At 35.0% G+C, this 16,044-nt stretch overlaps 2 protein-coding genes and 1 long non-coding RNA gene across 4 annotated transcripts in view; 2 read left to right on the forward strand and 1 right to left on the reverse strand.

The window, feature by feature from the left end:
- Positions 1-12,565, forward strand: part of LOC131139249 (thrombospondin type-1 domain-containing protein 4-like) — a 40,308-nt gene extending 27,743 nt beyond the window's left edge. The window contains exons 9-18 of the mRNA XM_058088654.1: positions 2,737-2,912; positions 2,976-3,066; positions 3,144-3,281; positions 3,374-3,503; positions 5,509-5,713; positions 5,782-5,955; positions 8,067-8,240; positions 8,317-8,496; positions 10,226-10,370; positions 10,453-12,565. Coding sequence (XP_057944637.1) covers positions 2,737-2,912; positions 2,976-3,066; positions 3,144-3,281; positions 3,374-3,503; positions 5,509-5,713; positions 5,782-5,955; positions 8,067-8,240; positions 8,317-8,496; positions 10,226-10,370; positions 10,453-10,598 — 1,559 coding nt within the window. The 3' untranslated portion in view covers positions 10,599-12,565. The remainder of the gene's footprint in view (positions 1-2,736; positions 2,913-2,975; positions 3,067-3,143; positions 3,282-3,373; positions 3,504-5,508; positions 5,714-5,781; positions 5,956-8,066; positions 8,241-8,316; positions 8,497-10,225; positions 10,371-10,452) is intronic.
- pepd (peptidase D) overlaps positions 12,544-16,044 on the reverse strand; it is a 12,962-nt gene continuing 9,461 nt past the window's right edge. The window contains exons 9-15 of the mRNA XM_058088657.1: positions 15,210-15,256; positions 14,988-15,056; positions 13,848-13,925; positions 13,612-13,760; positions 13,346-13,530; positions 13,090-13,281; positions 12,544-12,913 (exon numbers count right to left, since the gene is read on the reverse strand). Of these exons, the coding sequence (XP_057944640.1) occupies positions 12,770-12,913; positions 13,090-13,281; positions 13,346-13,530; positions 13,612-13,760; positions 13,848-13,925; positions 14,988-15,056; positions 15,210-15,256 (864 nt within the window). The 3' untranslated portion in view covers positions 12,544-12,769. The remainder of the gene's footprint in view (positions 12,914-13,089; positions 13,282-13,345; positions 13,531-13,611; positions 13,761-13,847; positions 13,926-14,987; positions 15,057-15,209; positions 15,257-16,044) is intronic.
- The window catches only part of LOC131139254 (uncharacterized), an 8,157-nt gene continuing 7,341 nt past the window's right edge, over positions 15,229-16,044 (forward strand). For both annotated transcript variants that reach the window (XR_009132211.1, XR_009132212.1), the window contains exon 1: positions 15,229-15,277. This is a non-coding gene — a long non-coding RNA (uncharacterized LOC131139254). The remainder of the gene's footprint in view (positions 15,278-16,044) is intronic.

Genomic DNA, 16,044 nt, shown 5'->3' on the forward strand with positions numbered 1-16,044 from the left:
GGGTTGGGGGTGGGGGGGGGGTGCCTGCCTGGCTCATCGCCATCCATCCTCGCCACATCCCACGTGCTCCCTCAATAGGACTCTTTTGTGCTTTTACTTCTCCAAACACTCGTTTTTACAAGCCTGTCTAATGTTACACTTATAATGTTTTTCTAATGGACTCCTCCACTTAATCCAGGGAACTGAGGGGGGAGATTTTCGGGAGTTTTTTTCCCCCCCTGATTTGCTTCTAAGGTCTGCCAGCAAAACCAAAAAAAAAAAATGCTTTGAAAGTTGGCTGGATGCAGGGAAAGTCAAGTGACAGACCTCGACTGACGACTATACAAGTTCAAATTTGGGACTTTTTCATTTAGTCTGATGAGTTCGATTCATTTTTGGGGTTATTTTCCTTTAATGGCTGCCTGGCACGTACTATGGCTGACTCTATGGTTCTACCATATTTACTTATTGTGTGGAAATATGGGCTAATAACTATAAAAGCAATCTTCACTGGCTAAATGTACTGCAAAAAAGGCCAGTAAGGATAATTCATAATGCCGCCTACAGAGAACATACTAACTTCTTATTTGTAAAATGACAAATACTTCAACTTGCTGATATAGTTCATCTTCAAACAGCTAAAATAATGCATAAGGCTAAAAATAAGCAATGAGCTAAAAATGTCATCCAATACTTCTCTACAAGAGAGGAGAAATATGATCTCAGGGAAGAAGTACATTTGAAACACTTCTATGCTAGGACTACGTTATGCTAGCCATAGCATTTCAGTATGTGGAATCAAACTATGGAATGGATTGAGTAAGACCCTCAAACTCGTGGTATGTGACAAAAAATTAAATTTATATATATTATATATAAATATATAATATAAATAATATTTAATATTAAATTAATAATAATCATATTATATATTAGTATATATATATTATATATAAATATATATATAAATATATAAAATATAAATAATATTTAATATTAAATTAAATTAAATTAATAATAATACTAATATTATATATTATTATATATTATATATAAAAATATATTAATATATAAAATATGGACAATTTAGAGTGGCCAATTAACCTAGCATGTTTTTGGAATGTGGGAGAAAACCGGAATACCCGGAGAAAACCCACGCATGCACGGGGAGAACATGCAAACTCTACACATTGAACTCGGGATTGAACTCGGGACTCCTAGCTGTGAGGCCCGCGTGCTAACCACTCCAACGCCGTGCAGCCTCGTTTAAAATATCAAAACTTGAAATTGATCTTTTCACAAAAGGATGGCTTTCTCCCTTTTTTTTAGTTGGGAACTGATATTTTCCTGAAACTTACCTGAGCATGTTTTTGGAATGTGGGAGGAAACCGGAGTACCCGGAGAAAATCCACGCATGCACGGGGAGAACATGCAAACAAAGATGGCCGAGGGTGGAATTGAACCCCGGTCTCCTAGCTGTGAGGTCTGCGCACTAACCACTCATCCACCGTGCGAAGAATAGTATATATAATGTTACCTATCTATCTATCTATCTATCTATCTATCTATCTATCTATCTATCTATCTATCTATCTATCTATCTATCTATCTATCTATCTATCTATCTATCTATCTATCTATCTATCTATCTATCTATCTATCTATCTATCTATCTATCTATCTATCTATCTATCTATCTATCTATCTATCTATCTATCTATCTATCTATCTATCTATCTATCTATCTATCTATCTATCTATCTATCTATCTATCTATCTATCTATCTATCTATCTATCTATCTATCTATCTATCTATCTATCTATCTATCTATCTATCTATCTATCTATCTATCTATCTATCTATCTATCTATCTATCTATCTATCTATCTATCTATCTATCTATCTATCTATCTATCTATCTATCTATCTATCTATCTATCTATCTATCTATCTATCTATCTATCTATCTATCTATCTATCTATCTATCTATCTATCTATCTATCTATCTATCTATCTATCTATCTATCTATCTATCTATCTATCTATCTATCTATCTATCTATCTATCTATCTATCTATCTATCTATCTATCTATCTATCTATCTATCTATCTATCTATCTATCTATCTATCTATCTATCTATCTATCTATCTATCTATCTATCTATCTATCTATCTATCTATCTATCTATCTATCTATCTATCTATCTATCTATCTATCTATCTATCTATCTATCTATCTATCTATCTATCTATCTATCTATCTATCTATCTATCTATCTATCTATCTATCTATCTATCTATCTATCTATCTATCTATCTATCTATCTATCTATCTATCTATCTATCTATCTATCTATCTATCTATCTATCTATCTATCTATCTATCTATCTATCTATCTATCTATCTATCTATCTATCTATCTATCTATCTATCTATCTATCTATCTATCTATCTATCTATCTATCTATCTATCTATCTATCTATCTATCTATCTATCTATCTATCTATCTATCTATCTATCTATCTATCTATCTATCTATCTATCTATCTATCTATCTATCTATCTATCTATCTATCTATCTGAGGGTTGCCTACAGCCACAGCTGTAAATCCTTATGTGTCTTGATTAGAGTCCCTAGTATTTGCTTATGTCAACTATGCGTCTCCGCATGTTGTTACCTTTTAATATTAGCAGTGTTGAACTTCTTTTTACACTTGTATGCCAATTGGGAATGTTCTACATCTCCCTCAGCGCTCCGAAGCCGATCGGGCCGCTCCATCATCAACGGCAACTGGGCTATCGACCGCCCAGGGAAGTACGAGGGAGGGGGGACCATGTTCACCTACCGCCGACCCAATGAAATCAGCAGCACGAGCGGGGAGTCCTTTCTGGCCGAGGGGCCCACCAATGAGATCCTGGATGTTTTTGTGAGTCATGAAGGATCTCAGAATTCCACATATTTTTTTTTTAATCCCTCCGCTCCTCCTCAGATGATCTTCCAGCAGCCCAACCCCGGTGTTCACTATGAATACGTCATCCCGTCTCAGAGACCTGGAGACCAAGCCCACCACACACCTGAAGGTACACGGGACTGCTGCGTCACATTTACCCATCATGCACTGCAGCCACTCTCAGTCCGTCCCGTTTGCGTGTCTTAGGGAACGCCGTGAACGAGCAAGGTGGCTCCGGCCGCACGGAAGACAACCGAGCTCCTGCCATCAAGCCCCCCAGACGCGAGAGGGACTACAACTGGAAGATGGTCGGAACCAGCGAGTGCAGCGCCTCCTGTGGTAAAGGTCAGGTGGTGCTCGTTGTTCGTACTGCATGTCCACACGTCACAGTGGGGTTTTTCATGCAGGATGCCCACGCTCCGTCGTGTGTCCTTTAGGTGTCAGGTATCCCATCTTCCGCTGTGTCCACCGACTGAACCAAGTCCAGGTCCAGGACACTTTGTGTGACAGCAACAGCAAACCGACGCCACAGGAAGAAGCCTGCAACCTGCAATCCTGCCCCGCATTGTGAGTGACATATTTATTTATTTACATATTCACACAAACAAGCCCATTATTTTTACCATTGGGGACATTTGTGTTTATTTTTAGATGATATTTCCAAAAAACATATGATAATTAAAAAAATATATATAATATATATATATATATATTATATATATATATAATATATATTATATATATATAATAAATATATAAAATATATATAAATAATATATATATAATTGTTTTTAAACCATTCATTTTTTAAAGTAAAAAAACTGTATTGTCTTAATATTACAAATGCAAGCGTTACTTTACGTGATATTTCAGTAATATCTTTAATAGAAAAAAATGAATTATGAGAATAAAATTCAAATAAGTCCAAAATAATTATCATTTTTATTTCTTATATGTATTTTATTATTTAAAACCTATTTTACATATTTTTTCTGTATTGTAAATAATGTATTTAGGAGGTTTTTGAAATATATGCATTAAATATTCTTAATTCAAAAAAATAATAATTTTGTACTACTTTCTACTTGTTCGTATTTTCTCTTCGATAACAAGCCCATTATTTTTTACCATTGGGGAAATGTTTTGTTTATTTTTAGATGATATTTCAGAAAGATATATGATAATTTTAAAAAAAATATATAATAATAATTGTTTTTAAACCATTCATTTTTTAAAGTAAAAAAACTGTATTCTCTTAATATTACACATGCAAGAGTTACTTTACTACATTATATTTCAGTTATATTTTTAATAGAAAAAAATAATTTTTTATATGTAAAAAATTCTTATATGTATTTTATTTTAAAACATATTTTACATATTTTTACTGTATTTAATAATGTATTTGAGAGGTTTTTTGAAATGTATGCATTAAATATTCTTAATTGATAAAATAATAATTTTGTACTACATTCTACTAGTTAGTATTTTCTTTTCGAGAAAAAGTTAATTTATTTCCATTTGGAGCCAAACAAGCCCATTATTTTTACCATTGGGGAAATGTTGTGTTTATTTTTAGATGATATTTCAAAAAGACATATGATACATTTTAAAAAATATATAATAATTGTTTTTAAACCATCCATTTTTTAAGTAAAAAAATGTATTCTCTTAATATTACAAATGCAAAAGTTACTTTACATACTTTAAAGTAATATTTTTAATAGAAAAAAAATAAATTATGGGATTATAAGCATGTTCAAATAATTATAAATTTTTTATTTCTTATATGTATTTTATTTTAAAAAGTATTTCACATATTTTTTATTGTATTTAATAATGTATTTGAGAGGTTTTTTAAATATATGCATTAAATATTCTTAATTGATGAGATTGATATTTCAAAAAGACATATATGATAATTTTTTCAAAATATGTAATAATAATAATAGTTTTTAAAAAAATCATTTTTTAAGTAAAAAAAAACTGTATTCTCTTAATATTACACATGCAAGAGTTACTTTAGTACATGACATTTCAGTAATATTTTTAATAGAATTTTTTTTTCATATATAAAAAAATTCTTATATGTATTTCATTTTAAAACATATTTTAGACATTTTTTACTGTATTTAATAATGTATTTGAGAGGTTTTTGAAATGCATTCATTAAATATTCTTAATTGAAAAAAAAATAATTTTGTACTACATTCTACTAGTTAGTATTTTCTTTTCTAGAAAAAGTTATAAAAATATAAAATTATAAAATACTATAAAATAAAATAAGAAAAAAATTTAAAAGCTTTTTTTCATTTATCCAACTTTACTTGTGAGGAAAGGTTTTTAAAACAGGAAGTAATAGGAGTTTAGTAATATATTTGAATGCGTGGAAAACATTAAAAAATACAAAATTATCAAAATGTTCAAATCATTTTTAAAACATGGATGCCTGCTGCTTTCTGCAGTTGAGTAAGAGAATATTTGCCAAGCTCCTGCTGGCATGTACTATGTGCTATATACTATGTACTATATACTATGTACTATATATATACTATGTATGGACTTCCTGCAGCTGGGACATCGGCGAGTGGTCCGAGTGCAGCAAGACGTGCGGCCTGGGCATGCAGCACCGGCAGGTCCTGTGTCGCCAGGTTTACGCCAATCACACCCTCAACGTGCACGCCAGCCGCTGCCATCACCTGGAACGACCCGAGACCGCCGGCACCTGCCAGATGAAGATCTGCAGCGAGTGGCAGATCCGCTCGGAATGGAGCGCCGTACGTGGCAGACCATTTTTTACCCAGATGGAAGTATTTCCTACAAAGTATTTGTCGTGTCTCGGTAGTGCTCGGTGCCGTGCGGGCTGGGTCAGAGGTCACGGGAGGTTCGCTGCGTCAGCAACGTGGGCGACTTTGTTCCCGACGCCGAGTGCAACATGAACCTGCGGCCCTTCGACATCGAGAATTGCGACATGGGAGCGTGCGCTAAGAGCTGGTTCCACACGGACTGGGGCGCTAAGGTACCGCCGCTGTAAGAGTCTTCCTGTTTGGACCAGGAACCATACGGGCCATCACGGGCCACTCAATTAGGTACACCTGTGGTACACCACCTACGTCAACAACCACATACTGGTGACCAGACAATCACAGGGCACTTTTTAATCATGAAAATTATAAAAATAAAATGAAAAAAAATGTAAAAAATATATTAAAAACATGTATTATATAATAAATAAAAATTAAAATACATACAATTTTATTTTTCAACATTTAATGTCCCCAGCTGTCTTCGGGCGTGAGGCGGGGTACACCCTGGACTGGTGGCCAGCCAATCACAGGGTACTTTTTAATCATTAAAATTATAAAAAATAAAATTAAAAAAATATATTAAAAAACATGTATTATATAATAAATAAAAATAAAATTAAAATACATACACATTTTTTTTCAACATTTTATATCTAAAATGGATGCAGGCAGAGAAGGATGATAACCATCACACAAAAGGTTGGACTTCTGGACACATAAAAAACTAAAATAAAAAAATTAGAGATGTAAAAAAAATGTAAAAAATATATAAAAAACATGCATTATATAATAAACAACAATTAAAACACATATAAACATTTTTAAACATTCATTCATTTTCTATACCGCTTTTTCCTCACGAGGGTCGCGGTGGTGCTGGAGCCTATCCCAGCTGTCTTGGGGCGAGAGGCGGGGTACACCCTGGACTGGTGGCCAGCCAATCACAGGGCACTTTTTAATCATTAAAATTATAAAAATAAAATAAAATAAATGTAAAAAATATATTAAAAAACATGTATTATATAATAAATAAAAATACAATTAAAATACATACATTTTTTTTTCAACATTTTATATCTAAAATGGATGCAGGCAGAGGAGGATGATAACCATCACACAAAATGTTGGACTTCTGGACACATAAAAAAATAAAATAAAAAATGTAAAAATGATATTTTAAAAAATTGAAATTAAAACATTTAATAATAATGTAAAAATGTAAAAAAAATGTATAAATATATATATATATAAAATATATATAAAAAACATGCATTATATATAAATAAAATTTTAAACATACATTCATTCATTTTCTACCGCTTTTCCTCACAAGGGTTGCGGCGGTGCTGGAGCCTATCCCAGCTGTCTTTGGGCGAGAGGCAGGGTACACCCTGGACTGGTGGCCAGCCAATCACAGGGCACTTTTTAATCATTAAAATTATAAAAAATAAAATTATAAAAATTTTAAAAAATATATTAAAAAACATGTACTATATAATAAATAAAAATACAATTAAAATACATACATTTTTTTTTCAACATTTTATATCTAAAATGGATGCAGGCAGAGGAGGATGATAACCATCACACAAAAGGTTGGACTTCTGGACACATAAAAAAATAAAATAAAAAATGTAAAAATGATATTTTAAAAAATTGAAATTAAAACATTTAATAATAATGTAAAAATGTAAAAAAATTATATAAATAAATAAATAAATAAATAATAAAATATATATATATATATATATATATATATATATATATATATATATATATATATATATATATATATATATATAAATAAAAATATAAATAAATAAAATTTTAAAAATACATTCATTCATTTTCTACCGCTTTTCCTCACAAGGGTTGCGGCGGTGCTGGAGCCTATCCCAGCTGTCTTTGGGCGAGAGGCAGGGTACACCCTGGACTGGTGGCCAGCCAATCACAGGGCACTTTTTAATCAATAAAATTAAAAAACTAAAATAAAAAAATGTTTTAAATATATTTTAAAAAAATGTAATAAAAAATCAAATAATGAAAATGTAAAAAAAAATATAAAAAACATGCATTATATAATAAATAAAAGTTAAAATATATATAATTTTTTTAAAAAACATTTTATATTTAAAATGGATGGGCAGTCAGGCAGAGGAGGATGCTAACCATCACGTCTGGACACATAATATGGATAAAAATGTAAATGTGAAATATAATGTAAACACAGAACAACAGAGGCAAGGAGATGAAATACCCATTGAGCGTGTTTATGGCTTTCTAGTCAGTACAAAACAGGAAGTGTAACCTGTTTCTTCCGCAGTGCTCCGCCGAGTGCGGACCAGGCGTACGCACGCGAAGCATCCTCTGCCTGACCAACCACATCGGCAACCTCCCTTTGGAGAACTGCGGCAGCGAGAGGCCCTCGCACACTCAGGAGTGCAACAACGGCCCCTGTGAGAACGCCATGGAATGGTTCACCGGGCCCTGGAGTCAGGTAGCGACACAATATGATCAAATAGATGCGGACAGGAAAACTACGGCATCGGTAACGTTCCCGTTAAATGCGTCAGTGCTCTGCAGAGTGCGGCGCAGGCAGCCAGCAGAGGTCAGTGGTGTGTTTGATGACGTCGCACGACGGCTTCACCGTGGCGCCTCAGTACGAGTGCTCTTCGCTGGAGAGACCCCTCAGCCAGCAGAGCTGTAACGTGAAAGCTTGTGGAGCAAAGTGGTACTACACGGACTGGAGCGCCGTGAGTAACTTTGTATAATAATACCATTATCATACCAACAATATTCATTTATTGACCCTGGACTGGTGGCCAGCCAATCACAGAGCACTTTTTAATCATTAAAATTATAAAAAAAATTAAATTAGAAAAATGTAAAAAATATATTAACAAACATGTATTATATTGTAAATTAAAATTATAAAAATTATACAAAATAAAATTAAAATACATACAATTTTTTTTCAACATTTTATATCTAAAATGGATGCAGGCAGAGGAGGATGATAACCATCACACAAAAGGTTGGACTTCTGGACACATAAAAAAAAAAATAAAAAAAAAATGTAAAAAATATATTTAAAATAAATTAAATAAAAAAATGTAATGATAAAAATGTAAAAATATATTTTAAAAAATTGATATTAAAAAAAATAATAATAAAAATGTAAAATATATATATAAAAAACATGCATTATATAATAAATAACAATTAAAACACATATAAAAATGTTTAAACATACATTCATTAATTTTCTACCGCTTTTCCTCACGAGGGTCGCGGGGGGTGCTGGAGCCTATCCCAGCTGTCTTTGGGCGAGAGGCGGGGTACACCCTGGACTGGTGGCCAGCCAATCACAGGGCACTTTTTAATCATTAAAATTATAAAAATAAAATTATAAAAATGTAAAAAATATATTAAAAAACATGTATTATATTATAAATAAAAATAAAATTAAAATACATAAAAATTTTTTTCAACATTTTATATCTAAAATGGATGCAGGCAGAGGAGGATGATAACCATCACACAAAAGGTTGGACTTCTGGACACATAAAAAATTAAAATAAAAAATGTAAAAATGATATTTTAAAAATTTGAAATTAAAACATTTAATAAAAATATATTTAAAAAAATTGAAATTAAAAAATGTAATAATAAAAATGTAAAAAATATATTTAAAAAAATTTAATTAAAAAATTTAATAATAAAAATGTAAAAAAATATATTTAAAACATTTGAAATTAAAAAATTAATAATACAAATGTAAAAAATATATATAAAAACATGCATTATATAATAAATAACAATTAAAAACATAAAAATGTTTAAACATTCATTCATTCTTTTTCTACCGCTTTTCCTCACAAGGGTCGCTGGGGTGCTGGAGCCTATCCCGGCTGTCTTAGGGCGAGAGGCAGGGTACACCCTGGACTGGTGGCCAGCCAATCACAGGGCACTTTTTAATCAATAAAATTAAAAAACTAAAATAAAAAAAAATAAAAATATAGATAAAAACATGCATTATATAATAAATAACAATTAAAACGCATATAATTTTTTTTTAATCGATCGATTTGTGCGCTAACGATGGATCCATCTCGATCGCAGCGCTATCGATCGATCGCGCAGATCCATCGTTAGCGCGTAACATGCACAAACATTTGAGGAAACGTTTGAGAAGCACTGACCTCTACCAACATTAACAACACACAACAAAACATTGTTTACATCAAAATAACTACTTATTTACCAATATATTTACAAACACCGTGAACTGTGTACAAATTTCACTTAAAATGCAAAACCTTCTGCACGCTACACTCCTCCATTCTTCCACTTCCTTACAGTGACATCCATCACCTCTTTTTGCCTCTTGCGTAAAAAAATATGTCTAAGTATTTGATATTGGAATTAAAGAAGCAAAATAATTTAGCAGCTTTATTAAAAATTACTTTTGCGTCTTTCCAGTGTTCCAAAACGTGCGAGGGAGGATACCGTGTGCGTGAGGTGCGTTGTCTCTCTGACGACAAGCAGTCCAGCAGCAACTGCGACGAGCAGCTCAAACCAGCAGAACGGGAAGACTGCAACACCGAGCCTTGCGTCCCTCAAATAGGTCCGTGCATTTTGTCTTTTTCTTTTTTTTTTTTTGTTTGTTTTCCATACGCGTCTCATTCCTCTGGTTGCCTCTTCCCCAGACGACAACTGCAAAGACCAGTACTTCAACTGCAACGTGGTTGTCCAGGCCCGTCTATGCGTCTACGACTACTACAAGAACACCTGCTGCGCCTCATGCTCGCGTCACCCGCACAGACACTCTGCCGTTCACAGGGGGCGCAGCTAACGATCGCATCCCGGGGGGGCTCTCCGCTCCACGTGGGGAACTTTTTATCATGTTGTCTGGAGACAGGAAGTAGAAACATTTGTTTGTGTGTGTGAGGCATGTGGAAAGGGCAGGAAACCACTCACCGGATGGATCAAACAAGTTGAAATGGTGATGTGTAAAACATCCCATAAATCATTTAAATCAATCAGCCCTCATGCTGCATTCAAGGAGACTGGGAAGTAGGACATCTGACATTCAAACTGAATGTAAACCAAAAACATGGCTGATAATCACAAGCTAAAATTTTTAGCTGTTTTTTGGCAGCCTTAATCAGTTGTCTTTATTTTATACCTAGATATAAGACATAATCTAGAGATAATTCAGCAATTCAATCTTGATGGTGTTGGAACTCGCAATAGGATACGTAAAAGTGAGCAACACTCCCATCTGGTGGCGATCACTGGTAATGACGGAAGGTAACCCGAATTATGGCAGGTGAACTCTGAGAACAGGATAACAAATCGAAGTCTTTACACAATTCCGTTAAGTCAAAGAAACAGTTCATCATGCGGGTAAGTACAAAAAAACAACAAGCAAATAGAAAATGACACTTGTAAATTCAAGAGTAAACACTTATTATAGCGCCACACAAAGTAAGCTAGTATTGTATGGTCATTTTAAAGCTAAACAAGCTGTGTTAAACGGTTAATATATATATACACAACAAGAGTTATTGAAAATAACTTTATTTACACGGCTCTATGGTTAAATATATTTTAAAAGATGGATTTCAGTGGTCGTCGCCATTTTGTTTGACGTCACACTACGACTGCTCAAAGTCGAGACTATTAGCAAAGCGATTCACGATTTAAGGCTAATGCCGTAAAGCATTGTGTTAAATGATTAATACTTACAATTTTAAAAAGTATTCTCGTGAATGTATAGTATATTTTTATTGCTATGAAGTTCTAAATTCGTTTTATTGACTAGTTTTCCTGTAAATTAGCTTCAGTAGTGTAGTTCCGTGGGCGCCGCCATTTTGTGTAGGTAGCAGTAGGAATATTTTGTAGCATTTTTCCAAGTCGGATGTTTAAGTTCCCAGTTTTCCGGAACGCAGGATTTCTACTCCATCCCAAACTTGACATGTCGGACAATTTTCTTTAGTTTGAGGAAATTCAGTAAGCCGCATTTTTATGTTGCCTCAAGCACAAAACAAGGTGAACCAGTGCTTCATTAGGGTGAGTTTGGTGTGGAAGAATGCATACTTTTGCCCATAGCATGAACGTATACGAGGATAAAACGCATAAGATGGTGATTGCTTGTGCTGGCCGTAGATGTAAATATGTACAATATGTTGTTAAATACATTCTCTGTGACTCCTAGTAACTCAAGGAAGAACTTTGTTATTGAATGCTATTTATTTACGCAGTCTTCCGAATCTTGCTTTTGTGTGTGTGATTTCCTGGCGGGAGATCACATTCCAAGAAGCTCCTGCTGCTCCACGCGTGTCAAAGATTTACAGTATTACAATTATTAACATCAACTTTCTACCCGTCAACGGTTTTGGATCTCCCATCAGTATTCAGACTGCTGCATTTGATCACACATCTGTATTGGCTTTATGTGCTCCTTTTCAAATAAACTTATTTTTTGTATGCCTAAGAGCGCATTTATGTGTTTTTGTTGCCATGTTGATTACACACTTTTTTTTGTAATTGTGTACATATTCAGTTGTAATGTATTTTATTTCAGTTCATACAGTATATTGTGATTTTTTTTCCAGACTCGTTTCAACGTTGTGGTGCGGAGTTAGAGCGACACCCGGTGGCAGTTACCTGTAAGTACATCCTGGAATTTACTATCTGTCCTAAAGTTATTTAAATATTGGATTTGATTGATTAAAAAAAATAGTTTAACAAAAAAATATAAATTTGTTTTCTACTCGAACAAAACCAGATGTTCATATTTGCAAAATCCTTCATTTATTAATTTCCCTGCTCTTTACAAACATAAGCTAAAGTAATTGCTTAAAATAATTTCTCCAGGTAATGAGGATTTCATAATGTATCTGATGATTTTGAGTTATTATAATTAAGCGTGCCATACTATTCCATAAAGCTGTATGTAAAAAGAAAATGTGTGCATTCTGCATTGTTTGATATGTAAGTGTTGATCATTATAGACGCCGCTCAGAATCTTTCACTGCTCACGACGGGACTGAAATGTTTGTCCGACTCGCTCATGAAGGCCTCGATCTCGTCCACCGTCCTCGGGACGCAGGTGAGCAGCTCGATGCCGTTGGCGGTGACGGCGATGTCGTCCTCAATGCGAACCTGTGTGACGGTTGAAAAGGGGACATCATCAAAAGTAGAACTTGTACATTCTAGGTACTATTAGGTAGTACCAGAGCCATAACAGACAGGACGCTGCCTGAGTGTAAAATAACGGCTCTGATGCGTCTATTTTGCAGGTAATGAAGACATCTGGACTCAGACAATGATAGACTGACCCCGCCGAAGCCTCGGAAGCGAGCCAGAACTTGGTTGTCGATGAAGCAGCTCTGTGCCGGGTCAGCCAGGGCCTGATCCAGCAGGTGGTTGATGAAGTAAATACCGGGTTCCACAGTCAGAACCATGCGCTCCTGAACCAGGCGCCCCATCCGCAGACTTTTCAGCCCCGGCTCGTTGATCCGCTCCACCCCCTGCAGGACGGAGACGTCACTGCACGTCCTTCCGCTCGGCTCCGCAACATCCCCGCCGACTCACCTCGGGATAGCCTCCAACGTCGTGCACGTCGATGCCCAGCAGGTGTCCCAGACCGTGGGGCATGAAGACGGAGCCCATGTGGGCCTTCATCATGTCGTCCACGCTGCCCGTCAGGAGGCCTATCTTCACCAGCTCCTCCAGGTGGACTCGGTCAGCCAGGCGGTGCATGTCGGTCCACTTGACACCTGCAGGTAAACATCATCACGATGTCTTCTTCAAGAATGTAAATGATATAATAACAATCTGGGTTGGTCATGAAAGAGCACCTGGCTTGATGGCAGCCATGACAGTCCTGGAGGCCTTGAAGACCGCTTCATAGATGGCCCTCTGGTCGGCGGTGAACTTGCCGTTGGCGGGGAAGGAGCAGGTGATGTCTGACGAGTAGCAGTAGTACTCCCCGCCCATGTCGAACAGACTGGAGGAATAAAAACATGCAATGCAGTTTTAGTAAGAATCGACCGCCTAAACAAAACATAAAAATTGATAACTGCAAGATACTCACCACATGTCACCATCCATGATGGTTTTGTCATTTGGTGCTCCAGCATGACCGTAATGCAGAACAGAGGAATTATGGCCCCTAGTGGTCAAACAGTGACATTACACGAGTTTAAGTTGGAGCTTTTTTAACAATACTGCAGGCAGTACAGTAAACACAGGAAGCTGAAACCAGCATGTTCCTGTTTAACGGTTAACGGTTTAACGAATGCGGCATTAGCTTCATTGCGCCGAATAACAGCTTTGTTATCCATGATACAAACTAACTCTTGCACTTGCATGTTTTAAAAATATAAACATATCAGAGGGTTTAGTCTTGGGGAAATAATAGGGAGTAGAAATAATCTGTTCCAGGGTCAAACAATGACCCTCCTCACACCTTTTTATTAACTGCACAGGCAATGCTTGAAGTCCCGTTTTGACATGGTGATACATGTGTAACACTAAGTTAACCCATCCTTGGAATATGCCTGGCGGACACCTAATGCACCACCTTTCAAGTGTAAAAAGAAGTTAGCCATTGCTAATATATAGATACAAAAATCCCACCACTTTAACATTCTTGCTAGTAAAATGTAAAAAGAACTCATCCATTGCTAAAATAGACATAAAATCAACTTAAAAAAAAAAGTCCCTTGTTATTCAAGTGTAAAAATAAGTTAACCACAGCAAAATACAAAAACAACCCCTAATAAAAACAAGTTAAGTGAATCATTTGACACCCGATGCAAGTTTTGTCCCACATTTTTCCACAAAGAGTTTGTCATGTTGGGTATTCCACTGTAGTCGTAAAAAAAAATAGTTTGGATTTAGCGCACATGAAAGCAATTAACTGGAGCAACAAAACTTTCTCAATTAGCGGAACGTCAACACCCTTTTTTTTTTGCTTTTTTGTACATGGCCCAGGTCATTAATTACTACAAGGCTTTATGTAAACACAAAACTAGCTAATACCCACTAATCCCTAAGAAAAACTCATTACGCACGGCCTTGACTACACGAGGCTGACGTGCGATTAGCATGCGCTCAGGCGTAGCCACGCCGCTAATTAAGTTTGGTAGCAACCGAATACCGCAGGTGGGAGTTGTTGCTGCTGTTGTTGGGTTGTGTCGTGTTTTATAGCCGGCGTGTCGGAGACGCTTACGTTCCACAGATGCACGTGTACGAGGTGTGGCGCATGCCTCCTTTGGTGAAGCAGTAATGCTGGAACAAGCTGGAAGACCAGATGAAAAGGAACAACGCTGATGAGCAGAAGGGAGCCACTCAGGCCTGGTATTATTATTATTATTGTTATTATTATTATTATTATTATTATCATCTCTGTACTGGCTTTTGTGAGATTGTGAGCACCAAAACCACAAGTTACCTCTCCATTTCATACTCCTTCTGTCCAGGTTTCACGTGCTTCATGACCTACAAACACAGACACACACGGTAATTAGCTCCACTTTCACTCATTAATGAGCCAAACATAACCGGAATTAAGCTGTTCCCAACACAAAACACAGAGAGACGGACATTCACACGAATAAAAGAATCCTTTGTAAGCGCTCAAGGCCAAACAAACCCTACAATGACAGCAAGCATAAGAAACCCTGAGAAAAGAACTTTGCCAATAATGACATTTTAAAAAATGAAATACAATTATTGATTAAAAAAAAAATCACTGAATTGTGACAATATAAACATTTATTTCATATATTCCTTTCTTAACTCATGGAAATAATGAAATCAATTTATTATTTAAGCTTTTTTAGTATGGAATGGGGCAGCAAAAAAAAAAAATAGAAATGCAGTGTACAGATTAATGCACATATTGTTCCTGTTCAATAAAAGGCATGTACGTATCGAGATTAGATTAGATAGAACTTTATTTTATAGAACTTGGCTCAACATTACACACCACCACCGACTAGCATATGTTACCAATAGTACATATATATATATATATATTTTTTTTTTGCAATTTTTGTTACCATTTCTTTCAAGCAGGGGTGTCTAAAGTGCGGCGGGGGGGCATTTGCCATAAAAAATAAAAATGGAATCATCAGCATTAATTTTTACAGAATAAATTCAACATATAAAGAGAAAAATATGTTATTTATTAAACAAATATATACAGTATCTATATATGATGTATGAGAATAAAGTAATTATTACGAGAAGAAAATTTACACAATTGTTTGGTGAAAAAAATTAAA

Source organism: Doryrhamphus excisus, chromosome 12, assembly GCF_030265055.1.
Source record: "Doryrhamphus excisus isolate RoL2022-K1 chromosome 12, RoL_Dexc_1.0, whole genome shotgun sequence".
Classification (NCBI taxonomy): Eukaryota; Metazoa; Chordata; class Actinopteri; order Syngnathiformes; family Syngnathidae; genus Doryrhamphus; species Doryrhamphus excisus.